At 34.9% G+C, this 27,479-nt stretch overlaps 7 protein-coding genes and 1 long non-coding RNA gene across 11 annotated transcripts; 5 read left to right on the top strand and 3 right to left on the bottom strand.

The window, feature by feature from the left end:
- The first annotated feature begins 61 nt into the window (after positions 1-61).
- LOC104776887 (B3 domain-containing transcription factor LEC2-like) lies at positions 62-3,075 on the top strand. 4 transcript variants are annotated; one of them, XM_087508877.1, is made up of 6 exons: positions 62-822; positions 1,014-1,088; positions 1,827-1,927; positions 2,044-2,090; positions 2,207-2,280; positions 2,605-3,075. In XM_087508877.1, the coding sequence occupies exons 1-6, from the start codon at positions 409-411 to the stop codon at positions 2,884-2,886; spliced, it is 993 nt and encodes a 330-aa protein (XP_087365003.1). In that variant the 5' UTR covers positions 62-408; the 3' UTR covers positions 2,887-3,075. The 4 variants fall into 4 exon arrangements, with proteins under 4 accessions (XP_087365003.1, XP_010499347.1, XP_010499346.1 ...); XM_010501045.3 differs by having other exon boundaries at positions 2,587-3,075; XM_010501044.3 differs by having other exon boundaries at positions 62-903.
- Positions 3,076-3,457: 382 nt separating this feature from the next.
- LOC104776886 (cysteine proteinase mucunain-like) lies at positions 3,458-5,480 on the bottom strand. Its single transcript, XM_087508876.1, has 3 exons — positions 4,124-5,480; positions 3,886-4,026; positions 3,458-3,799 (listed from the first exon to the last, which is right to left on the bottom strand). Exons 1-3 carry the CDS (start codon positions 4,325-4,327, stop codon positions 3,539-3,541), a joined length of 606 nt encoding a protein of 201 aa, XP_087365002.1. The 5' UTR covers positions 4,328-5,480; the 3' UTR covers positions 3,458-3,538.
- Positions 5,481-10,878: 5,398 nt separating this feature from the next.
- LOC104776885 (non-classical arabinogalactan protein 31-like) lies at positions 10,879-12,874 on the top strand. Its single transcript, XM_087508875.1, has 2 exons — positions 10,879-11,763; positions 12,292-12,874. Exons 1-2 carry the CDS (start codon positions 11,097-11,099, stop codon positions 12,600-12,602), a joined length of 978 nt encoding a protein of 325 aa, XP_087365001.1. The 5' UTR covers positions 10,879-11,096; the 3' UTR covers positions 12,603-12,874.
- A 2,249-nt stretch (positions 12,875-15,123) lies between these two features.
- On the top strand, positions 15,124-16,392 carry LOC104778919 (uncharacterized). The gene has a single exon (XM_087507266.1). The coding sequence runs from the start codon at positions 15,124-15,126 to the stop codon at positions 16,390-16,392; it is 1,269 nt and encodes a 422-aa protein (XP_087363392.1).
- A 999-nt stretch (positions 16,393-17,391) lies between these two features.
- On the top strand, positions 17,392-18,636 carry LOC104776883 (VQ motif-containing protein 4-like). The gene has a single exon (XM_010501040.3). It carries the CDS (start codon positions 17,734-17,736, stop codon positions 18,508-18,510), a length of 777 nt encoding a protein of 258 aa, XP_010499342.1. The 5' UTR covers positions 17,392-17,733; the 3' UTR covers positions 18,511-18,636.
- A 2,947-nt stretch (positions 18,637-21,583) lies between these two features.
- Positions 21,584-22,442, bottom strand: LOC104776882 (protein RALF-like 4). The gene has a single exon (XM_010501039.3). The coding sequence runs from the start codon at positions 22,234-22,236 to the stop codon at positions 21,904-21,906; it is 333 nt and encodes a 110-aa protein (XP_010499341.1). The 5' UTR covers positions 22,237-22,442; the 3' UTR covers positions 21,584-21,903.
- A 1,177-nt stretch (positions 22,443-23,619) lies between these two features.
- On the bottom strand, positions 23,620-25,257 carry LOC147946822 (uncharacterized). The gene is made up of 3 exons (XR_015586912.1): positions 24,983-25,257; positions 24,455-24,700; positions 23,620-24,378 (listed from the first exon to the last, which is right to left on the bottom strand). It is a non-coding gene; the product is annotated as an uncharacterized LOC147946822 (long non-coding RNA).
- Positions 25,258-26,579: 1,322 nt separating this feature from the next.
- LOC147946821 (uncharacterized) lies at positions 26,580-27,389 on the top strand. Its single transcript, XM_087507265.1, has one exon. It carries the CDS (start codon positions 26,580-26,582, stop codon positions 27,387-27,389), a length of 810 nt encoding a protein of 269 aa, XP_087363391.1.
- Positions 27,390-27,479: the final 90 nt, after the last annotated feature.

Genomic DNA, 27,479 nt, shown 5'->3' with positions numbered 1-27,479 from the left:
AAGGATTACATTTAACAGAGTAAATATAAGGATGAGAGCCAGGCAACTCAAAAATAAATAAAAAGAGTCTTATCTATCTCTCAGAAAAAAACAACACAAACAGCCAATGAGCTTCTCGTGGTCTTCTGTGCCATAAAAACCATTTATATACATTCAAACACAATCTGGCGCCACACATACATATGTATGTATATGTCTTAGCCCTTATATATTCATATCTCTCTCCTTGTGTGAGTGGTGAGATGGGTATCCCCATAAGCTGCAACATCGAACCATCTGCAACATTTTGACTCGTTTCTTTTTGTGTTTTTTTCAACATCTGTCTCTCCTTCACTCGCTCTCTCCTAATCAATCTCCCCAACGACCTCTCTTGCCCCACATTCATATCTCTCTCTCCCCCCGGGAAAAATGGATAACTTCTTTCCCTTTTCCTCTTCTAACGCAAACTCTGTCCAAGAATTCGCTATGGATGCTAACAACAATCTCTCGCACATAACAACGATGCCTACTTTATACCATCATCAGGCTGAGCCTCATCACTTGTTGTATTCCTACCCGGTGGAGCAGATGGCAGCCGTGATGAATCCTCATCAACTGCTTTACTCATCCGATGCTTTTCCTCAGATCCCGGTTTCGCAACCCGGAAGTGAGTTCTGTTCTTTGGTTAGTAATCCTAATCCTTGTTTGAGAACAGAAAGAGGTGGCTTGTTTCTTGATCCGACGAAGATGGCCAGGATCAACAGGAAAAACGCGATGATCAGATCAAGAAACAACTCTAGCCCTAATTCTAGTCCAGATGAGGTGGTTGAGTCAAAGAGACAGGTAATGATGCTTAACATGAAAAATAATGTGCAGATCCCTGTGAGAACAGATCTCTACCCTCACTCCACTTTCGATAACAAGGTTTTGTTTTTACTGGTCCAAAATTTTGAATTTATACGGTTTTGGGTTTATATTTGTCTCTACGATACATTTTTTATAATAAAAAAAAAATTGATTGTTGGTTGTTGTAGAAGCTTAGGGTTTTGTGTGTGAAGCTTTTGAAGAACAGCGATGTTGGGGCACTTGGGAGGATAGTTCTCCCAAAGGTATGTAAATTCTTTCAATTCAGTTCACTCAGAAATTTGTTCGTTTTGTTTTCATTATTTTTCTTCGTTTTTAAAATAACTCAACATTTCATTATAGTGTATAGGATTTGACTACCACCATTTTATCAATAAGATTTTGTGGAACATAGCACAAAAATCATTGTGGCCACAGATTCTCTCATTATGCAATTATTTATTTCACATTTCATTTTCATACTAATATATAGTAGTATTTGTCTAACCAATAATAAGTTTTTCCGTCTTTATTTAAAGTAATCACACGAAAAACAAGATGAGTATGAAACATGAGTATATAATAAAATTAGTTTGGTTTCCGTACGTAATTTTATATTTTGAATTTTTACATTAGCGTGTAGTGTATATATGAATTGTACTAGTTTAAGTTTGAACTTATTTATGTATGGCACACAATTTTTGCTATGCATTTAAATTTAACTAAGATGAAGATGTGAAAATGAGTTTATTTTAAATTACGGGGTTGAAGAAAATGGAAAGTCGTCTATATGCCTTTCCTATTAAATGTATTCTCTTAAATGGTTTACCTCGAGAAACCATTATATGGCATGGGAAAGTGAAAAAAAAAACATCATGGAAAAGGTTCTACATATCTTGGTTTTAAATTAAACATTAATTTAAAGTTATTTTAATGATAATGGTCATATCGATCGTTGTTATTTTTCTAAGTAAGAAAGACGTTTATATGGCTATGTACTGCAGAGAGAAGCCGAAGGAAAGCTTCCGAAGTTATCTGATAAAGAAGGAATCGTTTTAGAGATGAGAGATGTTTTCTCTTTGCAGTCTTGGTCTTTCAAATACAAGTTAGTCTCATCACTTTTTTGTTACGACTTCTTGTTAGATTTCGAGTTGTTTTTATTTATCAAATAGCGAATAATTTTACGACTAGAAAGACTTAAAGCTTGTATTAATGCCATAGGTTCTGGTCCAATAACAAGAGCAGAATGTATGTCCTCGAAAACACAGGTAAATTAAGGAATTCAATATCATTTCAAAAAGTATATAATACTATTGATTCATGTAAAACTACTCTTTTACTTATATGGATTTTTTTATTTTATTTTTTGTGGTCATAACTAAAGGAGAATTTGTGAGGCAAAATGGAGTAGAGTCGGGAGATACTTTAACAATATACGAGGACGAAAGCAAGAATCTCGTGAGCACTCTCTTGTTAACTCCCTTTCCCCTATATTTTTAATTATTATTATTATAAAAAAGACAAAAATAAGTTGAAAATTTATTAATTAGTAGACTGAAATTGGAAATCTGAAAAGTAGTCATTGAATTCAGTTTGTTAAGCATACAGACAAAAACTTCACTGCCCTTTTATTGGCCTTTTCCTGTCAATGATAACATTAAGTTACGTCGAGTTTATAATTTTCCTTTTGTTGGGTTAATTTGGTTTGGTTATGACTTATGATTTTGTGTGTGTGTAATATCTATTCACTTGTTCTTATTAAAGTACTTCGCTGTTACAAAGCCGGGAAGACAAAATGGAGGAAGAGGAGTTGAGTCGATGGAAGTGAACGAGATGAACCACTACGAAGAGATAATGTATGATTTCATGCCAGGAGACGAAGAAGAAGCTTCTATTGCAATGCTCATCGGAAATCTAAACGATCACTATCCCAACCCTAACGATCTCATGGGCCTCACCGTTGATCATCAGCACCATCAAGCCGCGTCCTCGTTGCCATCTGTGGATTATCCGCACGTGGGTTCACTCGATGATCGAGTGAGCTTTGACGACATTGTGTGGTGATGTAGTGTGGAAGTTCATATAGGTACCCCCTTGTGAAAATGGGCCTTGGGCTATACAAAGAAGAGAGATTGAAAGAAAAGAAGATATTATATTTCATCATCTGAGATTTACCCCCATTTGAGATTCATATCCATATATTGTTTTTGTTAAAAAGTTTTTTAATTAAGAGAAATTATCATTTATGTTCAATAGTGTACTGAAGATTCGTTTTGAGTTTTATAAGCCGGAAGATATTTTAACATCTTATTAGCAAACAATCTTTATTTTATTGGTTGGAGATATGTTTTCTTTTTTATCAATTTTGGAGATTTATCAAATAATTTTATAATATGATAAAATATTTGTTGACAAAGGACGGACATTCATGGTACATTTTGTACTCTAAGAGCATCTGCATTGGTGTAGGACAATTTTTGGTCCTTCAAATATATTAATCTTATTTTGAGAGTTTCTTAAGTTTGGTATAAGCATTGATGTCCCTTACAGTTGGTCCCTTAGAAAAAATAATATTATTTTTAATTAAAAAAAATAATTATTTAAATTAATAAGTAAAAACATATTAAAGTTTTAATTTAAATAAAACATATAACATTGACATTAAAAACATAAGAAAATTACAAAGTTGCAAAAACTTGAAAAAAAAAACATACAATTAAAACATGAAAGATAAAAAACATAAACATCTAATCTCTGAATCTTTACTTCTAACAGAATTAACCGCTGTCAGACTGTTTTGATTTTCAGGTTTATTTTCTTTATGACATTCCTTTTTAGAGATGAGTCTTTCTACTTCACCTGGAGGAGTATCACTTGGCCTAACAGTTTCAACCTTATCTTTGATAGGAGCACTATGAACCATTGATAAACTACTTGATAAACTCAATGATGTCGAACACGGTCCAGAAAATATTCCCTGCACCAAAAGGTAAATTTTCAAACAAGGAAACGTTGAACATTCAGAGAATATAGTAGGTCTGTATCTCTAATCTTGTAACTTACACTAGAATATAACTGAAACGCTCTCTCGCTTCCACAGATGCCGACACTAACTGGCTGAACCGCTACAGCCTCCTTTAACGCTTTCTCATCATTTGTTTTTACGCCATCATAGCTATCAATTGTCACAACCCGCTGTTTCAACTACATAACAAAAGAGACTCATGTACGTTAGTGAATGTCAAAGACCAAAGACACAAACAAGGTATAGAAATTAAACAAGGAGAAAGTAAACCGATACCTTATCCTTCTTACAGGTGCCATCGCGTTGTTGATAAGGATAGTCTTTCTCTGTGTCTATTCCCTTGTTTTTTATGACAAATTGGAAAGCATAATCCATGAGACCACCATTGCAGCCATCATTATAGGACTTGTCACAATCAATGAGTTCCTGCTCGGAGAGGCTGATGAGATCTCCTGTAACAATTTTGTTGATTCCCTCCATAGCTCCAGTAGCAGAGAACGACCAACACGCCCCTATAAATGTAGTAGAACATCATCATCCACTCAAATAAACAACATGGTGGATGCATCTGAGAGAACACATTACTATTTCTGACCAAAATTCCAACATTTGTCACTGAATCAAACAGTAACTGTCATATAAGAAGAGTAGAAGACACATGATAATTGCTTCTACACTTTCCGAAAAGGTTCAATCAGTATAATACTCTCAACCATAATTACACATGGAAAAGGAAAGAAAAGTTATACTCCAAAAAAAAGTCCAAAAAGCGTAAAAGAGATGCAAAATTAGATTACGGTGACAAACTTTGCCACGATTGGTCTTCCTGTAACATACTACTAAGTAACCACAGAAGATGAAACCTGCATCCTCAAAGATTCTAAAGTTTGAGAATTTTCTCCGATCTAAATCTAATCTTAAGTTCCAGATTCCAAAGTCTTGATCTTTAATCCAATCTTAAGTTTCTAAGTCTCACAACAAAAGATAGAATAAAAATACTGCAGCTTCCTTGATCTTTGACATTAGTAACAGCTCTGTTCTTCCTCCAATCAACAGAATCTGGAACCTTTACGGTACCACCCAGACTCTTCCCTTTACTACTAGCCATTACCAACGACGGCGCAGAAACAGAGAGTCCAAGACGAGAGGTCTTGAACTCGGTGTGAGTCAGATCCGCGAAGGCATTGAGAGAGAGAGTAAGTAGCGTTAGCGATGAAATTGTGTTTGGTAACGAAGTCGTGGTTATCTTTAAAGATTTGAACCCTGTGTTGCCTCTCTTCTTCTGAACCGTAAGTTTTGCTATGTCTCTGGCACCAGTCCTCGAACAACTCGGAGATGTCATCGGAAGATGACGATGAAGATGATGAAGATGATGAAGATGATGAGGAAACGAGAAGAAGGAAGAAGAAAGTGAGAGAGACAAAGGAGAAAGATGACATTGACATTGACATGAGATAAGCAAATGAATGGATGCTTTTGCGGGCAAAACAAGTCGGAGAAATAACACAAACATCTCACACCCAGACACGTGTAACGAAGGACGGAGAAATAAATGTCCCCTATGAAGGAACGTTCCTTCGATATATGTCGAATTTAAATTTAAATTAAATCATTTAATTGCATCGGACAACCCATTCATACACCAATGCAAATGCTCTAATATATAAGTCTTCCTGCTATGTGGGTGGGACGAAACGGTTCAAACAGAACCGCGCAATTGAAAGAAGCGTACATGCAAACCTAAGATTTCGGAAATATCACATTGAAAGAAGCGTACATGCATGTCACACCGGTGGAAAACTGTTTTTTGAGGGAAATTTGTTGGACCAATCATGGGTACTGATTAACTTATTAATCCAAAAACTAAACTAACTCATAAGCGGAGAGTTCTCACATCTTTTATATATTATCGGAAAAAAAATTATCCGAACCGATGTAGAACATATTGGACTCTAATAACGTTGGATTTTGAGTGATTATGCAGATAGACGATTATGCCATGCTCCGTTGCCAATGAAGCAGGTGTTTTGTTTTAGACATGTATATATATATACAGTATATGTTATAATGGGCATAACTTTGTTAAAAGACGTTTTGATGGTTAACCCGAGTTTAATTATAAACCAAAGAAGTTCACAATTTGAACTTTTCATAAACCTTTTTGAGTCTTTTTTGCTAATGGGTTAAAAAAAGAATTGGCTTTAAACATAAAAATACTTAGAATAGGCTCATTAGACTTAGACCACAACAAAACAAACATAGCGCAACTTCACTAATTCATTAAGTTCATATATATATATATATATATATATTCATAGCTAACTTGTACGGTGTTAGTTATGAAAGAAAACAAAATTAAATAACAAGCTTGTGTGGAAACTAAAAACAAAAATTGAAGAATATGTTTTGTCAATAATATGTTACTGTTGTCAAATTATATTGTGTATAGTTTATTATTGTTGTACTTGGAAGTACTTTTTTGGTTAAAAATTATGTTACTTGAAAAGATTGTCATGCCTTGCACGTGATGAAAAGATAAGAGAAATATTATTTTCCACAATTAGAAAACTAAGACCATCTACAACGGCAGCAAAGCTCGTTCGTTTCTACGAATAATATATTTTAATTATTTTCTTTTAATACTACTATATATTTAAATAAAAAATTTAAAAAAAAATTACCTTATTAGAAATGGACACATGTCCTTTCTGTCCAAAGAATCGTTTCTTCCGGTTCTTGTAGAAGGAACGTTGCTCAAATATTTTCTTCTTTTATGATTACTTTTCAGTTTTAATAAAGAGTACTCCTAAGAGCAACTACCACTGGACATGCCATAAAATAAGTTATTCGGCTAATTTCTCAAACTTGATTCCCTAACACTAACCCCTAAACATATAATTTGTAAGTCCGACGCTCTAACCCAAGCCTGAATTCTAGTCGAAGCCCAAAACTATTACCATTGTACTGTTAAAACTGAAAGTACATCGGAACTCTTCAAACGATAGCCCCTACTCTCTAATTAGATAGCCCAATTTAGTTACTTTAATACTCCAAACCCAACCAACCTGGGACAATTAGCCGTGTCAGAAATACCCAGTTAATGAGAATACCAAACCTTATAGAAACCCCAAAATAGAGATAAAATCTTTCATGCAACACGTATTGAATACTTGTAAGTTGTAACAGAGTAACACAGTATTCAATGATATTTTATAATAAATTGTACAGTCAAAATATTTATATGGTTTCTTGAGTACAATCAATTTTACATGACAAAAACAACCTTCATATCAATAATACTTATAAGTCAAATTTGATATGGTTTATGACATTACATGTCTAGGTAGTCCAATACCCAATTGATCCTGAGTAAAAATATGCAAGTGAGTAGAAGACCAGAATGCATACCAAGTTACGATTTGACTCCTTTTTTCTCTCTCTCTCATTGGACTTACGCTATAGATCTTGGATATAACACGATCGCACTAAAATGAAAAATCCCATGCATATATATTCGATTTAAAGTTAAATATGGGAAATAGAAAAAAAAAAATATATATATATATATATATATGGGAAATAGATGTTCAAATTTAATAATCGTTGGTGTTCTCCGGGATAGGCTCCTCGCTTTGCTCCGAAGGATGATTGCAGAATTTCACGTGACTACGTGAGCTTGTTTCACTAATTACTACGTAATAGATAGGATCCTTCTCCTAGTTGACTAAATTTTATTCGGTCGTAATAGTTGACATCTAGATCTATGCACAACAAACCGTAAAATAATTCTACATTTATAGCGCTTGGATATTAATGCAACATTAAAAAGTAGTATTTTTTTAGATTAATACTAGTATAAATTAGGAGAAAGTAAAATTTCTTAATTCAAAAAATTACACATTTGGATTGAAATCATCATTCTTAAACCTCCTACATAAATATATAACCTCGTTAGTCTTGTAAATATACAAATTTGCACAAGCATAACACTGTTAGTATAACTTAGGAATATAAATTACTAACTAACCTTAATATTTTAAAAAGTAGTACTACTCCGAGTGGGTGAACTTATTGCCATTGACATTAAAATTTATTAATTATTACCCCATTTTTCAAATCATAGTCTCATTAAATTATAATGGATTCCAACTCCCAAGTACTCAAGCTCCTAAACATAAAAACGTAGGAAGCGTGGAATTTCGATTTAGACATTAAATGTGCAATGTAATAGTATATGTCATGTGTGGATTATGAAACAATGTATGAACGTTCACAAGTGTGTATATATGGGCTGTGAACTTGTGATCGTTCATCGCACTTTGAATTTGATCGTCACAAAACTTTGTGGGCAGCTCCGGGATATTTAAAGCTTGCTTTTCAACGGTGGAGATTGTAAATAGACAGTTAGTTTTCGTTATGTGGTTCAATCTTTAAAGCTGTTTGTTTATGTTTCTCTATCGGTTTAATTTCAAAGTTGTTTTGTTGTTGTGGCTGGTTGTAGGGCGTGTTTAGCTGTGAAAATTGTTTCAAAAAAATTTCGTAAAAACAACTCCCAAATAAGATGATCCATCGTTTGCCTAGATGCAAACCAAGCTTGGATGCCACATACATACTTCATATTGTGCTTAACCGATTCCAAATGTTTTTGTCAATCAACTTACTAGATTCTCAATGGAAAATTGTTTGATTATTTTTGTTAGAATAGGAAATTGTGTTGCTGTGGAACTTAACCCTTCGTTGATGTTGTGAAGATCCGACAATCATGTCGGACATTGATAAATCTAACTATAACACTATGATACTATCCTATACACTAACGAAAAATTATACTCCATACAAAAAATATAAGGACAAAGACTAGCACGAAAGTAGCCATATTTTTTGGAGGAAAATGTGGTAAGTTCACGATGCATACTTTTACGGACGTATTTATTGTTTTTATTAAATTCAGTAAAATCATAAAAGCAAAGAGAATCATTCCAACGAAGAATGATTAGTCTACATTGTAAACGTAATGATACACATCTTCGCGTTTTCCGATTTAAACATTTAAACAATTATGGCTCATAATTGTGTTGTATGATCTATAGCGAAACGTTAGACAAAAGCATCCAAAGATAGGTTTTAATTTGAAAATTAAAAAAATAATAATAATGATAGGGTGGGTCTATCATATTTCCCATACTTTTGCAGGTAACGCGAAAATGTAACATGACATGTCTCTATCCGGACAAAACATAGTTATCCCGCAACGTTAATAATTCAAGTTACCCCCGTTCGTGAATATTATTGATCATTGTAGAAAGAAATGGTGGGTTTGGACCTTTTTCGTGAATCGCTTTAGATATTTAACATTAATTTAATACAGAAAAGAACAAAAACAATTCAAACAAAACGACAGGTAAAGGAAAAATATCTAAACGTAACAGTTCTAACTATTTGAGAAAAAGTTTTCTTAATAATAATGGATTTAAATTTGAGCATGGTGGCTAGTTAAGAGATGGGTGATATTTGTATTACAGAGTTGTCTTAGTATTACTTATTATCATGTTTATCGGCAACTGATCCTAGCTAGTTGTCTGCGTAGAACTTTTGGAGTTACCTGTTGATGTATGATACAAAAAAAAAAAAAAACAAAAAAAAATCTATTTTAAGCAATTGAGGAACATGTGCAACGTAACGCAGCAATTGCGCTCAAAGTCTCCAAAAGATGTCATCAGTAATATATTGTAAGAAATTAGTTAAAACAACATCAGAGTTTCATAAAATGTGGTTTCCATGCATTCATCACAATTAATGTAACTAATGGCAAACTCACTTCACGGCTACTAACGTATAGAAATAGATAGTTAAAAATTTCATGTTTAGTAGGACATTTGCAAAATACCTTTTGTAGAAGGGTGGCCTAATCTGTCCAACAATGCTCTCCAATCAAAATGTTCTACTACTTTCAAAACAGAGTTTGTTTTTTTTTTTTTTTTGGCAAAACCCATTATTAAGTACATTTCTGATGCTTAAATATCAGAAAAGTTAATTTACTCGATCATACATGAAACACATCTCCCGCTAATATGATATTATCGTATGAGTTGGTACTTTCTTAGACTCTGGTTCTGCAACTAAAATAGCTATCAATACATTGATTTTCCTAAATCCACACATAAATTATCAAAAACTTTTGCATGTAATTGCTTTGATATCATCATGTCAAAAACAAAAGTGCTTTCTTTGATATCATGACAAAACAAAAAGGACGCAAAACAAATTAAAATGAAAATTCATATTCAACATTACAATGATTCACGCTATAAAACAATTTCTCTAAATATTATATTCTTCCAATATATTACTTTTGTTAAAGTATCCAATAATGTTTTGTGTAGATGGATCACCAGTTATTTTGTTCTTGTCATTTACTTACATGCATACATGGAACTGAATTATGTATTGTAAAGGTAAAAACGTTTAATAGTTATTTGGTTTTGAAAATAAAAAATGCATTAAAAATAATAAATACACTAAAGAAAATCATCTTTATGATAAAAAACAAATTAAAACATCAACTATTCTAATAGAGGGAATCTATATTTATTACATATATATAACAAGAATAATCAAGAAAAAAATACTACAACTTGACATAGACGATCTAAATCTCACACCGAGTCTTTTATTCTAAATGTTTTCTAGATGGGTGTCAAGATCTTTTTAACACATTGGGTTCAGCCATGAGCTAACCATATACATTGGTTAGTTTCTCACAAAGTTTCTCATTAACCAAAGAATTAATAAAATATAAAATAATAATTTTTTATCAAATAATATATTTTTATCGTAAAAGTTTTTCTACGGAGAAAATTTCTTAAAGATTATCAAATGAGAATAGTTCTCAACTCTCATTGCAAAAAATTATTATATTATATTTTAGTATTTCTTTTTTAATTGAGAAACTTTTGTGAGAAATATCCAATGCATATGCTTTAAATTTTTCAATCTAGAGTGTCTATGTCTAGTAGAACAAAGGAGTAACAAAAAAAACAAATAATAAGAAGAGTGGCTAATGTGGAGTAAAAAAGTAACTAATAATGGAGTAACTCATTTCGATAGTTTTTGATTTACTATTTACAAAATAAAAATAAAAAATAAATAAATAAAGAGTTATTTGATGACACCTAGAGTCGTGAACCTTCTCTCCTATATATAGACCCATTTCATAATCACAATTCATATCACTAACCAAACAAAAAAAATGGGGTTCGTAGGTAAGAGTGTATTACTGAGTCTTGTAGCACTTTGGTGCTTCACTTCCTCTGCCTTCACTGAAGAACTGAACCATGTGTCTCAAACCCCTTCTCTAGCTCCTGCGCCGGCTCCTTACCACCACGGCCACCACCACCCACACCCTCCCCATCACCACCACCCTCACCCACACCCTCATCCACCGGCCAAATCACCTGTTAAACCCCCGGTTAAGGCACCAGTGTCTCCACCAGCCAAAGCTCCGGGTAAGCCCCCAGTTTACCCTCCCACCAAAGCTCCAGTTAAGCCCCCAACCAAAGCTCCGGTTAAGCCACCAGTTTCCCCGCCAACCAAACCTCCCGTTAAGCCCCCGGTGTACCCTCCCACCAAAGCTCCGGTTAAACCCCCAACTAAAGCCCCGGTTAAGCCACCAGTTTCCCCACCAGCAAAACCTCCGGTCAAGCCCCCGGTTTACCCTCCCACCAAAGCTCCAGTGAAGCCCCCAACTAAGCCCCCGGTTAAGCCACCTGTTTCTCCTCCCGCTAAGCCACCGGTTATGCCGCCGGTGTACCCGCCTAAGTTCAACCGTAGCCTAGTGGCCGTTCGTGGTACAGTCTTCTGCAAAAGCTGCAAATACGCTGCGTTCGACTCACTCACAGGCGCTAAACCCGTCGAAGGTTTGAACCATTTTTTATATTTATTATCTTTCACTTTCGTTAATTATTTCATACACTCACAAATAAATACCTCAGTAATAGTAATAATCGTGTGAAACAACTCAACCTGCCGCTCTGCATACGCATTTATTCATTCAGTACTGTATACGTATATTTGTCTATAGAATAATACGTATTTCATACCACTGCATACGCATTTATTCATTCAGTACTGTATACGTATATTTGTCTATAGAATAATACGTATTTCATACCAAAAATCATGACGCACACTTCGATAATAATAATTCAAATTTCTAAACGTTACAAGTGGGACCTTTTGGTACGTAACTAGTCAATGTTTCGAAAAGAGGTAAAAATAAAATAAAAGAGAGTGACTATGTACACTTCTGCACTCATCAGTCACTGTTTTTTACAGTCTGGCCCATCAATTTCACTACTTCCCAAAAGCATATAACTATTCCCATTAGTTCAAAAAACAGATCTAACGTGTATTAATTATATATTATTTCTTTATGGTTCGTGCAGGTGCTACTGTGAGACTAGTGTGCAAGAGCAAGAAGAACATAATCTCGGAGGCGACAACAGACAAGAACGGATACTTCTTTTTGTTGGCTCCGAAGACGGTGACTAACTACGGTTTCAGAGGATGCCGTGTGTATTTGGTGAAATCAAAGGACTACAAGTGCAACAAAGTCTCCAAGCTCTTCGGTGGAGATGTCGGCGCTGTGCTCAAGCCTGAGAGAAGCCCAGGAAAATCCACGGTGGTGATCAACAAGCTGCCTTACGGTATCTTTAACGTCGGTCCATTTGCCTTTAACCCGGCTTGCCCCAAATGAAGATGAACCCTCTGGTTACTTTCTTGATTACGTCGTCGTGTTTGTGTTATGATTAATCTCGTGTTCAAGAAGAGTGTAAGAGTGAGTGAGTGAGAGAGAGAGAGAGAGAGAGAGAGAGAGAGAGTTATGTGCGTTGGAATTTTAATGTTAGCTAGTTTTTTTTCTTAAGTTAAAATGCTTGGATTTTAAGTATGATGTATTCTCTTTATCTCTCTTTTTAAGCGACTTTGATTAAGTTTCGTTTGAATAAAATAGTACTACTAGCTTTTCAAGATGATTTAGTTTTTGATCTTATACAAGCTTGCAAATGACTAGAGTGTCATGTGATTCCATTAGATAACATAACTCATTGAATGAACACAGAGAAATATTAAAAGCCACAAATGAAAGCGTCCAGGCGCTAGTTTAACGATAGAGTTTTATACTATTGCAATGCCTATTTAATGAATAGCTTGTATGTTTTTGTTCTATTCAACTTAAGATCAAATTAAAAAAAAAAAAAAGGTAAGAAAATTTATGCTGCAAACCAAAAAAAAAAAATGATTACTAGGAACGGGGAAAAGCTCGATGGGAAAGGGGAATCATCGAATAGGGGTTTCTAGTTTGTTCTTGGATTCGGAGAAAAATCAGCTGCGTAATTGTCGGCCACGGGGCTGACATCATTTCCCATCACATCTCAAAGTTTAAAACAAGGACAAGAAATAATTCACTACTACTAGTACTAATAAAGAGTTTTAGTTACTTAAAACGGCTAGTTTGAAAACTTTGAAATTAGAAAAAAGTGATTAACAGGATGGGTTTGTGGCGGAGCGATATACATATATATTTGTCTTTTGCTTTTCTTGTTTTATGTATCTTATGTGGTGTCATGCATTAGGAGTCGACTTAGTTTCATAACTTGAGATTCTCTCTTAAAAATTGTTAACCGGGTTGTTGTTATGCACTGGTTAGGCCTTTACATGTCAGTTCAACGGAATCAAATTTGTTATGTTGTTGCTATTATGGTCTTATAGCGACTGAACTAATATTTTTTTGTTACGAGGATTCAGGTGTAGTTGTCGAGCGATGATCACCAATTCAATGATCGAAATATTGCGGTGTTAACCTTTCTTACTTCACTCTTTTTCTTCTTCGAACAGACGAGAGATCAAATAAATGTCCACTAGAGATTCATAAAAGGTTTGATCATTTCTACAATCGACTACATAAAGACATGGCCCAAGATAAAATGCACACAACAAGGGCTAGGTTTCTTAACTGACACTGAACCCGATTCTTAAATATAACAAATAGAAGAACACAAATTATATAAGCCCAACGTGTTTCTCCACAAGCAAACGAGCTACGCAATAAAATTGTAAGTCTATACTACTAGTTTACTTAGTCAAACCCCAATGATTAGATTACTTCCAAGAAAAGCATTTCTTGATTGATTGAATATATATATATATTCAAACACGACACGTAGATAAAATCAACTTAACCATAAACATCATTTCGAGTCTACATATTTATTAATATTATTGACCAAAAATAAAGGTCACATAAATGAGTTTCCTAGTCATCAAAAAAAAAAACCATCATTGGGTTTATTTGAGTTCCAACGATTAAAAATTAAATGTTCTCTGTAGAAATTATAGTCTCTTTCTACATTTTATTCTTTATGATTAAGGTCACATATATGATTAATTTATTTTTCTGATGATTTTTATTTTATTTATGACAATCTCATGATTTATTTTTTTAATACTTTTTCACTTTCCCACCTTCCCACTTTTTCACTTTCTTCTCAAGTGAAAAATTAACAAACATTTCGATTCATATACGTGAATCTTTCATATTTCTACTTTCCCACTTTCTTCTCAAATGAAGAATTAACAAAAAAAAAGAAAAAAGTAAAGACATGCAAACATTTTTACCCATGTACGTGAACCTTTCATATTCTTCATTTATCACAAATTTTTAACTCCTAAACATCCAAACTAGAGTAACTAAAATTTTTAAACTTGGAGCCACAATTATTTAACTCAAAAACAAAAAAATTAGGATGGAGCCAAAGTCACCTAACTCAAAAAAACTGAAAAAATAAAATGGAGCCAAAACCAAAATAACTTAGTTCCATTAACATTCTATATATATTGACATAGATTTAAACCATTAGTCCAAATCATCAAAATGGCTTTTCATAGTTTTGATCTAAATTTATCACCTCAAAATAATGAGCAAAATATTTTGTTTGATTTGAATAGAAGTCCAAGAGAGTTTACTTCAGGTATTTTTATTAAATTATTTTTAGTAAATTTATTTATTATATTGCTCAATTTTTTTTATATACATGTCATAAAGTATTTAATGTTTTTAGTAACTTTAAGGAGATATTTAATTTTGAAGACATGAATCATGTTATTTATTTTAGTAGGATTATGATTTTATTTATAACATATTTTGTTCTTTTTGAAATATTGTGACAGGAGAAACCATATTAGAAAATCCTCAAGAAGCTCATGTTCGTAGGAAAGAAATGACAGATGGTGAAAGAGTAAAGGTTTACCATGCTTTGTTGGAAAGAAGCAACAATGGAACATTGAAGAGGACCCATACAAGAGAAGTTGCTAATTTACTGCCCGTACCGTTGCTAACTGTACAACGAATTTGGAAGCTGGCTAAAGATATTCCTAATGGTGAAGTTGTTGATGTCTCGCATAAGAGAAAGGGTAAATGTGGTGGGAAGAATATTGTGTTTGACCTTGATCGAATTGTTGATATTCCATTCAATCGACGGAAAACTTTATGGTCATTGGCGGCTGCTTTGAAAATTAGTCGGACGACGTTGTGGCGATGTCTAAAAAGAGGGCTCATTAAACGACATTCAAATGCCATCAAGCCACGTTTGACGGAAAACAACATGAGAGCTCGACTGCAATTTTGTCTCTCCATGCTCGACAGAACTACTTTGCTCGGTCATCCGAAGTTTGTTGATATGCATAATGTTGTGCATATCGATGAAAAATGGTTTTATATGACAAAAAGGTCAGAAAACTATTACTTGCATCCCAGTGAAGAAGAGCCATATCATACATGTCAAAGTAAAAACTACATCGGCAAGGTAATGTTTTTAGCTGCCATGGCTCGTCCAAGATTTGATAACAATGGAAATGAGACATTTTCAAGAAAAATAGGAGTTTTCCCGTTTGTTACAATGCAACCAGCTCAAAGACGTAGTAGAAATCAAGAGGCGGGTACTTTGGAGTTAAAGCCCATGACTTCCATCAAGAGAGAAAATATAAAAGATTTTCTCATTGGAAAAGTTCTTCCAAGAATTCGTGAACGATGGCCACAAGAAGATTTTGGGAAAACAATATTTATTCAACAGGATAATGCAAGAACCCACGTTGATCCAAGGGATGAGGATTTTAGTGCAGCTTCTTCTCATCATGGTTTTGATATCCGTTTGATGTGTCAACCACCAAACTCACCCGACTTGAATATTTTAGATCTTGGATTTTTTAATGCCATTCAGACACTACAACACAAGGTGTGCCCAAAGACGATTGAAGAACTTGTTTCTGCGGTGGAAGTTACGTTTTATGAATATCCTCCATATCTGGTGAACCGGATTTTTGTGACTTTGCAATCATGCATGCGAGAAATTATGAAAGTCCAAGGATCAAATAAGTATAAAATCCCACATATGAAGAAATCCATCTTGGAGAAAGAATTTAGTTTACCTTCACAAATTACTTGTGATCCTATTTTAATTCAAGATGTACTAAATTATTTAGATAATTGAGTTGTTGCTTTTTTAAAAATTATTATCTTATCCATCTCGAGATCTATTTTATATTGTAAGATTTTGTTTTATCGGCAAATTTTAGTAGTTGACAAAAGGATTTTGTTTAAACTGAATTGATTACCATATTTTCTCAACACACGTTCATAACAAGAAGGAGAGAAATAAGAGAAACCAAAGAAACAAAGGAATAAAATAAACAAAAGAAACCATAGAAGTAGGAAACAGACGAGAGAAATTTAGAAACAAACCAAAATTACTAATAAAATCTAGGAAAATAAATCTTCAGCATAGCTAATATAGTGTCTTTGATTTCCTTCTCCGGATGGATCTCTCCTACATCTTTATAGAATAATTTATTCAAATCAAATGGACGCATGTCCCTAGAGTTGGAATCGTGAATCCAATAAACACTCCTCGATTCTCTTTGAAGCGGTTGAAAGTTCTTGACTTCTTGTTCTTCTTCACTATGAATATGTTGAATATTGTTTGAATTGCTTTCTTCTTCTTGCTTCACTTCTTTTTTAGCTTCTTCATGATTCATTTTTGTTTTGAGAGAGAGAGACAAAGGATTAATAAGAAGAGGAAAAAATGAAATGATAACTAATTCTTTTACTGATGACAAAAATAAATAGTGATGTTTAGTGAAATACGGTCGTTTTAGTTTCTTTGTCCAAAAGTACACTCCATACACGTTCTACAATATCATTAATTATTAATTTCTTTGTCCAAAAATTTATTAAAAATATTCAAAACATCAATCTTTGTGGGACAAAGAAAATGCTCTAAAACTTCAATCTTCATGAGACAAAGAGAGTACTTTTTTTGTCTCACAAAAATTGATGTTTTGTAATTTTAAAAAATATTCATTAAAAATATTTAAAATTTTGAATTATTATTGATTTAAAATTAAATAACATCTTTTTAGTCAAAGAAAAATATATATTTAAACGCAATAATCATTATTTTTATTAAATATTATAAACATCAATCTTTTACGAGAAAAGGGAGTATCATTTATTGCCAAAAAGACTATATAACCAAAATGAGTCTATTACGCAAACAAACAAGAATAGCAAAAAAAATCACACTTCCCTTCTTTTGGCGACGGCGCGTGCACAACAATCCTTAAGTCAACGCGTGAGCGAAGACTTAAAGAAATATAGAAAGAGAGACTAAAAAGAGCCAATAGCGCCCACCGAAAACATTTTCTTACCGAACCAAAAAACACAAAAACAAAACAAAAAAGCTTCAAACTCCAAAAACACAATTTTTATCTCTCTCTCTCTCTCTCTCTCTCTCTCTCTCTCTCTCTCTCTCTCTCTCTCTTAACATACACAAATGGAGAATTCGCCGAGATACAGAGAAGCGACGAATCTGATTCCATCGCCGAGATGCCACAACAACAACAACAGCTGTAGTATGAGCAGTAGCAGTGAGAGTAACAAACCACCCACAACTCCAACCCGACACGTTACAACAACAACAAGATCCGAATCCGGAAACCCGTACCCGACAACATTCGTTCAAGCAGACACTTCATCCTTCAAACAAGTCGTTCAGATGCTAACCGGATCCTCCGACAGACCCACCAAACACGGTTCTTCCCTTAAACCAAACCCGACCACCCATCATCATCATCAGCCCGACCCAACAACAACAACAACAACAAGATCCACTCCTTCCTCTTCCTCCTCTTTCTCAATCCCTCCGATCAAAGCCGTACCAAACAAGAAACAGTCTTCTTCCTCTTCAGGGTTTCGTCTCTACGAGCGTCGTAATTCAATGAAGAACCTCAAAATCAATCCTTTAAACCCGGTTTTTAACCCGGTTAACTCAGCTTTCTCCCCACGGAAACACGAGATCCTCTCCCCGAGCATCCTCGATTTCCCATCTCTCGTCCTCAGCCCTGTCACTCCTCTTATACCCGACCCGTTCGATCGATCCGGGTCATCGAACCAGAGCCCCGAAGAGAAAGCCATTAAAGAGAAAGGCTTTTACTTGCATCCGTCTCCGGCTACTACTCCGATGGATCCAGAGCCTCGCCTTCTTCCTCTTTTCCCTGTTACTTCACCTCGTGTCTCAGGTTCTTCTTCATCAGCTTCTTCTACTTCTTGAAGAACCCTAATTTTTATTCTTTTCTTTTTATAAATCATCCTTTTGTGATCTTCTTTTAAACTATATACTATTATAATTGGGAATTTGAGATGAATGAATGAATCCTGATGAGAATTATTATTATAATTATACAAAATTTGTAATGTTGAGATGTTTGCTCAATTTTCAAAAAAAAAAAAATCATAGCCCTTTCAATTGTATTAATCTCTCTTCTCTCTATCTATATATGGTGCTTTTGATATATGCTCTTATTTGGCTTTGGCTTCAATAACTATTGTGATGTGTTTGATTGAATTGAATACGAAAACAAATATCAGATTAGTATATATATATATTTTTTTTTTCACTCTTATTGAATCCAGTTATTAGTTGTGCAATTTGACTGAAATGATCTTATAGTAATAATTGTATATAAGCGAGCACACACAATTTGTTGCTTCCCTACATTGTTCTCTTAGACTTAAGAGAGAAACCAAATTGGTCCAACCTTCTTTTGCTAAGTATTGATGAAAGGGAAAAAGGAGTTTTTTCGTAAATAACAGGGCACACCATATTTTATATCTTCTTTTTCATACTTTATACAAATTGAAAATAGAAAGAAAGAAAGAGGAAATTGGATGGAAGGAAGTGGGGCTTAGCTGTCTAAAGAGAGAGTATTAATTAAGAGAGGTAAGGAATCTTTTGACTATATATATACATATATATCCATGATTTTTATGATAGATAGGGTTTTGTTTTGAGATTTTGACCCCTTTTACCTATATTTTTAGCCTAATGAATAGCAGCAATAACAATATTGTTGTTTGGATTCATTTAGAGTACAATCTTTAGTTGTGGTCACTTACGGGTCTAAATAAATAATATATCTTGAGGTCAAAAATCACGGTGAATGTTTTAGTTGAAAGGCGAACTTTAGTGGCATATGTGGAATTGAGGGTAATGGGCAATTACAAGCAAAATGGCCCCATCTCATTTCTTTATAAATCTAAAGTTTTGAATATTTCTTTTGGTCAAAGTTTTTGTTTAGAGAAACTTTCAAAAATATTAGTTAGGTGCTTCTTCAATTGGTTGCACAAAAGGGACGTGGTCTACGGAAACGATTAATGCTTAATTGTTTAATAATTAATATTTTTTTGTCATTAAATGGTCTTTCATGACTAAATTAAAAATTTTAAAATTAAACTTGACTCAATCTTCTCATGGTGGACCGGATCTATTATTATCTTTTCATCTCTCTCCAGAATATATTTAAAATTCTCATGTGAAGAGAGTTGAACTTGTGTGGTCCATTTCCACTATTGGTGGTGCTATGATAACGATTGCGGTTGACTCATTTTTTATTTCTTTTTTAAAAGTATAAAAGATTTTTTTTTTTTCTTTCACTCATTTGTAAAAATATTTTAACTGTTATATTCGTTTATTGGTTAATCTTACCCACTATAGAATCCAATCTAATTCTTGTATTGGCAAATCTTATCCACTAGAATCCAATCCGGATTTTTGATGATGTTATATACCTAAATTCCTTAAATTACAGAGTATATTTCACGATTTAGATGGTTTCTTCTTTTACAACAAAGAATATATTCCAAACCGTTGATAAAAAAACATATATATATATATATATATATATTCCAAACCCAAAAAAAAGAGAGAAAAAACTAGAAAAACGTTTTTTTTATAAAAAAAGCTCGTTTGTAAAAAATCTCGTTCACTAGTGTATTTATATAAAAACTACTATAGAGCAATAATAGAAAAGTAAAAAAAAAGTAATGGAGTTGTGGTGTACTGGTGTGAATAGCAATAATGTTTTCAAAGTTAGGTTCTCATCTCACTTCAAAGTCTTCCTTGGCTCTCTATTTTCTTTTCTTAATTTTAATGAAATTTGGAAAAAGACCATACAGTGCTGAACGAAGTAGTAGTGCAGGTGGGTCTTGTGACCACGAAACTACCAAACATTTCCTCAGACAAACAAACAAACAAATTTTTTTAACAGTTAGCTAAACTGAGTCAGAGCACAGGATGGGCCTAAGCATAGAACATTATACGTTTTCTTAGGGCTCTTTTATTGCCCCCATGAACTTGAAGCTGTTTTGATTACGACCGGTTAATATATACTCTCATCTCTATTAAGTTTTTTTGTTTTGTTTTCATATATAAAATATAATTTCTATTTTCTACTTTGACCAATTCACTAACAAAATCTATCCAATTTGTATGTATAAAACACATATCTAAACTTTATAATTTTTTTTTTTTCATTTTCATATCAGTTCTGCAGTTCCAATTAAAAACATTAAAAACGGATCTTAATTAGTAATGAAACTCTTCGATTTGTTTATAACTACGAAGTTGAATTAAGTTTGATTTAAAATCATAAATTGAACCCAAAAACACTTTTCCTACGGTGACGGCATTAAGGTGCCCGCTTTATTTGGGCTCGGACATGGGCTTTTCCAATCCAAAAACAAGTTTGCTTTGAGACCCCAAAACACTTATATCTAGCCATTACATTTTCATTTTTTTCTTCGATACTGTATATATTTTGTTATATATCACTTTTTCTTAATGATTACGAGGTTCTGGTCTCTTGGTCCGTACATCGCCGTAAGCCCTAAGAGGCTAAGACGAGGTCCAAACCATGTAGCCACGTAGACCCCTCCCAACGTCAACGTGAATGGAACTTCTGGCTTGAACATTCGGTAACTGGCTTGAAAAAACGATGTGATGTGAACCATGATCATCATCTCAAAGTCATAGTTTCATGTGGATATATCCCAAAATGTTACCCTCAATCTTAGAAACTGAAGCAAAGAAACTTCAAATGATTTCTCAATTAGCCAAGGTTATTTGCGAACCTTTTGTTGATAAAATAAGAATGCATTCAATATTTTAGTTCGATCGGTTGATTCCATGATCATTAACAATCTCAACAAGTTACCGAAGCTTGATGTGTCGTGTTTGTTTCGATATAAATAAAATAGAAAAGAAGATATAGAAAGGAAAACTATGTCCAATTTGGCTCCGTCGTCTTAAAACAAATGTAAGATACTAAAACATTCATGATGTAATATAATAGAAAAACGGAACTTATTATATGAACGAAACGAATTAAAAGAACAACAACAAAGGAAAAGAAGCGATATACCAATGATTCAAAAGCTTATATGCATCATGATGATGATCAAATAAATAAAAGGAAAAAAAATAACAAAAAGAGAATATAAGATCATACGTATAACATATTGGATACGTTAAGAAAGAATGGAAAAAAAAAGATATATGAAAAAGGTGGAAATTAAGGAGGGGAAATTAAGATTTAACGATCAAGAATGAAGAAAGAAGATCGAACGTACGTACGTTGATGAATCAAACCTTCCTCTCTCTATCATTTTAGCGCGCGTACCTATAGCAATGCGTGATGGCACTGCATCCACGCCTATAAGGATTATTCCTTCTTCTCTTCTTGCAATCGTAGTAAGATCGGCCACGTCTACTGCAAGGCACATTGTTCTTTTTGAGAGCATCATAGCCAATGTAACGACGTCCTCTTGCGAGTTGACGTCGGTTTGTCTCTGAATCCATTAGAGATTCGAGCTCATCGTCCTCTCCGATGCAACCTTGCCCGTTGATGCATGATTTAGTCAGTGGATAGGTGGCATTGACGGATTTAGCTACCATAGCTAAGATCAAGAGGCCGAAGACAAGTAACATTTTGATACCCATTTTTTTGTTTTGTTTTGTTTTTGGTTTTTTTACAATGAGTTATTAATTATTACCCTTTTGTTTAGGTTTTTGGTTTCTTCTACGCCCTTTCCTTGTGACAAGGAGAGGGAGAAATAGAAGTATGTGAGATTGTGCAGAAGAACAAATGAGAGATTGGTTTTGTTGGGTGGTAAAAAAAGGTTAAGACAGAATTTGAGATTTTTGCTTGTTATTATTTTGTGGTCGTTAATTCTGTTACTTTGAAATTGGGGGTTTTAACCTCTTTTTTAGGACTATTTTTCTCCATTTTTTCCGTTCGGTGGTTAGATCTATATTTGTTCTAAGTTATTTCTGGCTCTGCTTTTTATTCGGCTAGCTTCTCTTTTTTTTTTTCCTTCTAAAAGTATTAATCGAATGCTCAACTTTAGCATGTAATTCTATTATCAGTTTTGTAACCAATTTCAAAACAAGTTTAAGAGTGAATGGTGATTTATTGGATTTTGGTTTCCTATAAGAGAATGTATAGGAATCATAATAATATTTTGGAATTTCTTCCCCGTAATTTCATAAACTATGCGTCAGTTTTTCTGCATATTCTATATAGATATTTCGTCAACTCTATTCTCATATATCTCATTTTTGTTTTTGATCATATTCTCATTGGATATCATTAGTAATTAGCACATATTTCAGATTCCTTGGATCCTTGCCACATTTTTAATCTCATATTAGATATGTACCAAGCCGGGCAATAATCGACCGTCTGTCAAATTTTTAGACCAATATATATATATATATATATATAATCTATTTATTATCAGTTAGTTTTAAATTAGAATTTTCAAGACATTTAAAAAAAAACAAAAAAAATCTCAGTCAAACGTCCATTTATATATACAAAATTCCACTATGAATGTAGTTACAAACTTACAAGTTACAATGCAATATTGCGACGTGGTATAGATATAGTTTTCCATAAATTAAAATGCCAGGAAGAGCAAAGACGAGTAGTGCTAGAGTTGGTAAAAGAGTGCAAATGTCGGTCAATTATGTTTCTCAAAATATTTTTTTTTCATAATGATAACAATGACAAGAAAATCAAGAGATGCATGTCATAGAAATGGGTCAAATCACGTAGCGAACAACTACTACAACGTGCGTTGCCCGCGTTTCATTGGTTACTATGTCTATTGTCATTAAGAAGTTAATCAAACCACACAATTATTTATATAACTAAATATTTAGAAAAAGTCAATACCAAAAACACTATTTCTCGTAGTTATCGTCCCAGTCTATTTACTAAATGCAGTAGACAAGATACACAAATCGCGAATTCTATTCCCAACTGCCGTAAAGTATGATCTTTGATAATAAAGACATTTGTGCAAGATGAAGAATTGGGAATATTTTCAAATGTCTCTTTGATAGTTTCCAAGGCTGATTACTTCGTAGTCACACATAAACACCATCGACATCATTTCTAACATTAGTATTTTGTTTATAGAAAAAAAAGAAAGTCACAAAAAAAAAAAAAAGTCACTAAAAAGTAACGCATGTGTATCGATCATCGTATTCAATAGTCTAGTGTCCGTATACTTTTCAAATTCTCCCAGGCACCAAAACCTAGGTGAAGGAGGATGATTTTTCTCCAGATCTCACCTACTACTCTCTACCAATAGCAACTCTCGAGCTGCTTTATCCGTTGGTTTCTTCCCTGCTCACACCAGCATCTCCACAGATCTCCCCATTGATGAAACTCTCATCTCTCAACCAACGAACCTTGCTCGTGCACTTACTCCTCATTTGATCGATACTCTACTCTCAAACTCTGTTTCCCTCCTCTTGCATTTACTCCCACAACCTTTTTAAGTCCAAAAGTATTTGCAACAACTGTTTTCTTGCCTCCCTTGCCTCCCAACCCAAACCCTTAACTGCTGTCCTACTTATTATACCTCCACCATATCAACTCGTATCCCTTACCATCAAAAGGGTAAAGAACCTGTTAGAGGTTTCTCCCCTCCACCACGTAAACGGGTGAAAGTCCCAGAAATAGATACTTCAGATCTCATACAGGAAAATGCCTTAACCCTCATCGGACGTTTGACAAACCCCTCCATCTAGCGCATGTGGGCTCTTTTCCCTTTCTTTATCAACAGATGGAACCTGCGAGGTAAAGTCTCAGGGTCAAATCTCGGACAGGGTTGCTTTTAATTCAAATTTGAAAGAGAGGAGGACTTACACCAAGTTCTGGCTAACAGACTTTACCATTTTGATCAATGGATGCTTATTCTTCAGAAATGGGAACCAATTATTTCATCCACTTTCCCTGCTATGATTCCTTTCTGGATCGAAATCCAAGGGCTGCCTAAACACTTCTGGAAACTTGAAATGCTCCAATCTATTGGTGAGGTGCTGGGGGAAATTCTGGACTGGGAAATCTCCTCATCTACTATCCACCTGAAAGTCCTCATTAATGGTCTTGAACCTATTACAAAGGAGACAATCGTTGAGTTCGCTGATGGTAATGAGGTTGTAGTTAACCTTGAATACAAAAACCTAAAAAAACTATTGTTCTCATTGCCTAAGACTATCACACGAAAGAAGCAAGTGCCATGGCCTCAAAGTAAATGAAGAACCTTTACCTCCACCACGTAACCTCCTATCTATCCCTCCAGCTCAACACTCTGTGTCTAGAAACTACTACACCCCCAAGATAATTTCTTACCCCCCAAGAATCAGAACCGGAGCACAGAAATGAGTTACTTACCTGATACAAACCCAAATCCCAGAAAAAGGTCTTTTGTCAACCTTAGAGGTGAAGACAAATCTTTCTCGGAGACTAGATCCTACCCTTTCAAACAAAAAGATTTCGAGGAAGTCAGGCAAAAGTCTAAAACCCGACGATCCCCACCTTACGCTTTGGAAACCTCTGCACAGGGTCACAGAGGATCGGGTCTCCCTCACCACCCTGTACGCCCTGCCCGCAGCCTCCAATGGAGAGAAAAATCATCCTCAACTGCAAATATACAGGGAGACCCCTCTGTATCCTCCAGAACAAGACGACCACTATTGGAGCGTGAAGTGATTAGCCCGGATCCCACCACCCCACCACCAAGGACAGACAGACAACCACCCTATCAATCACCAGTTGGCCCACCCCCTATTGAAGGAATCCAACATAGAGACCAAATTCTTGAAGAACTTCGAGAGGTTACCATACAATACATATCCTGCCCGGATCCCTCTGAAAGCGCTGCTCGAAAAATGAGAGTATTGCAAAGCGACACTGACAACCTCATGGAAACAACCGCTGACTCTATCATTGCCTTCCAAAGTACTCAAGCTACAAATCACGGTTTGGCTTAGATGACAAACGAACATGCTCTCCCTCCCACGGTACAAACAAACTCTGTTTAAAAGAGTCGAGGAAAAGATACGGGGGGACCAAGCAAACGTGGGAGAGGACGCCCCCTGCTGCAAAACCAACACAGAAACTCTTAGGAGCAAGAACACAAAAATGGAACCTTACACAAGGTTCACCTCGAAAGCCAACTGGGAATAAAGGTTCGGAAAAAGCAGGCCCATCCATACCAAATCAGAGGAAACAATCAAAAGCTTCCCCAAAAAGGAAAGATCGAGGTGCTAGACCTCAAACTTCACACCCGGACCACCACTTGACTGATAATTTACCTCGCTTGTCTCCACAGCAACCGTCCTCATCAGGTCCACCAACTATTTCCTTAATCCTTGCAATGAAGAAGAAGAGAACGAATTTTCAGAATCCCCCAACCCCTCTTCCTTAAGGATGGTGAGCTGGAATTGTTGTGGGTTGGGGAAACTCATGACAATCCAGCGGATCAGGGAGATACGAAAGAGTATCTTCCCAAACCTCCTATTCCTCATGGAGACAAAAAATACAAATGAATCGGTACTTCAGCCTCTACAGTGGCTAGACTACCCTTTCAATCACCTAGTACCACCTGCCTCACATGGGGCTGGTGGGTTAGCATTTTTCTGGAAACAGAACACTGAAGTTGAAATCCTCCATTTATGCCCTCACTATATTGATACAATATTAAAGCCAAAGGAAAGTCGTTTTTTGCTACCTTTTTATACGGAGAACCTAATAGGTCAAAAAGAGTGGAAGCTTGGAATCACCTCCAAGAGTACTCAAACGAAAGATCTTTTCCCTGGATTATCATTGGAGATTTTAATGACATTGTTCACCAATCAGAAAAGGTGGGAGGACCACAACGTCCAGAAAGCTCCATCATGAATTTTATGACCTCAAGCATTCTGGAAACAGTCTATCCTGGTGAGGTAAGAGACATACACACTTAGTCAGATGCAGGTTAGATAGAGCCATGGCTAAGAGTGAAAGGATCCTAGCCTATCCTTCTGGAAGAAGCGAGTATCTCCGTTTTGAAGGATCCGATCACAGACCACTAGTCACCTCTTTTGATCCAAAAAAGAAAAAACAACTTGGCTTGTTCAGGTTTGATAGGAGATTACGAGAGAACCCAGAAGTCAAAAAGCTAGTGTTTGAGGCCTGGAACGCTTCCCCCCACCAATGTGTTGACTCCCGCCCTAGATCCTGCAGAAACTATATCATAAAATGGAGTAAACATCAACTTTTGAATACCCAAAAGGAAATTCTCAATCTTCGTGACAAGTTGGAGGAAGCCATGTCTGATGACACGGCACCACAGGAAACCATTGATTGTTTAAACAAGGAGCTTATATCTGCTTATCAAAAGGAGGAAGCCTTTTGGAAGCAAAGAAGCCGCAACCTGTGGCTGACACTTGGAGATAAAAACACCGGATTTTTCCATGCAACAAAAAAATCTCGCAATGCAATGAACAATATCTCTGTTATCGAAGGACCTGATGGTATACCAGTATATGAGGAAAAGGAGATATCTGACACTATTTCCAATTATTTTCAGAATATGTTTAAATCAGAACCTGGTACAAGACGTGCGGTTATAGAAGCAGGAATTTCCCCTTGTATTACTGATGAAATGAACAACAAGCTCACTGCCCTGCCCTCAACTATCGAAGTGAAAAATGCATGCTTCTCCATACATGCAGACAAAGCACCAGGCCCTAATGGCTTCTCAGCAAGCTTTTTCCAAGGAAACTGGGATATAGTGGGACCTCAGATCACATCATAAATTCAAGCTTTCTTCACCTCTGGCTCCTAACCCCTGAAAATAAACACCACACATGTTAGACTTATTCCTAAGATCATAAACCCAAAGAAA

Source organism: Camelina sativa, chromosome 3 (genome assembly GCF_030686135.1).
Source record: "Camelina sativa cultivar CO46 ecotype springtype chromosome 3, ASM3068613v1".
Lineage (NCBI taxonomy): Eukaryota > Viridiplantae > Streptophyta > Magnoliopsida > Brassicales > Brassicaceae > Camelina > Camelina sativa.
The sequence above is the reverse complement of the archived record's forward strand: the minus strand, read 5'-3'. Positions and strand labels throughout refer to the sequence as shown.

Excerpts from the sequence above, each read along its gene's own strand:
- LOC104776887 (XM_010501042.3), top strand. The coding sequence starts at position 409 with ATGGATAACTTCTTTCCCTTTTCCTCTTCTAACGCAAACTCTGTCCAA. Across the intron at positions 904-1,013 it reads ACTCCACTTTCGATAACAAG|AAGCTTAGGGTTTTGTGTGT; the intron begins GTTTTGTTTTTA and ends TGGTTGTTGTAG. Across the intron at positions 2,281-2,586 it reads AGGACGAAAGCAAGAATCTC|TACTTCGCTGTTACAAAGCC; the intron begins GTGAGCACTCTC and ends TTCTTATTAAAG.
- LOC104776886 (XM_087508876.1), bottom strand. The coding sequence starts at position 4,327 with ATGGAGGGAATCAACAAAATTGTTACAGGAGATCTCATCAGCCTCTCC. Across the intron at positions 4,027-4,123 it reads GCACCTGTAAGAAGGATAAG|TTGAAACAGCGGGTTGTGAC; the intron begins GTATCGGTTTAC and ends TTTGTTATGTAG. Across the intron at positions 3,800-3,885 it reads CGTTTCAGTTATATTCTAGT|GGAATATTTTCTGGACCGTG; the intron begins GTAAGTTACAAG and ends CTTTTGGTGCAG.
- LOC104776885 (XM_087508875.1), top strand. The coding sequence starts at position 11,097 with ATGGGGTTCGTAGGTAAGAGTGTATTACTGAGTCTTGTAGCACTTTGG. Across the intron at positions 11,764-12,291 it reads AGGCGCTAAACCCGTCGAAG|GTGCTACTGTGAGACTAGTG; the intron begins GTTTGAACCATT and ends TGGTTCGTGCAG.
- LOC104778919 (XM_087507266.1), top strand. The coding sequence starts at position 15,124 with ATGACAGATGGTGAAAGAGTAAAGGTTTACCATGCTTTGTTGGAAAGA.
- LOC104776883 (XM_010501040.3), top strand. The coding sequence starts at position 17,734 with ATGGAGAATTCGCCGAGATACAGAGAAGCGACGAATCTGATTCCATCG.
- LOC104776882 (XM_010501039.3), bottom strand. The coding sequence starts at position 22,236 with ATGGGTATCAAAATGTTACTTGTCTTCGGCCTCTTGATCTTAGCTATG.
- LOC147946821 (XM_087507265.1), top strand. The coding sequence starts at position 26,580 with ATGGCTAAGAGTGAAAGGATCCTAGCCTATCCTTCTGGAAGAAGCGAG.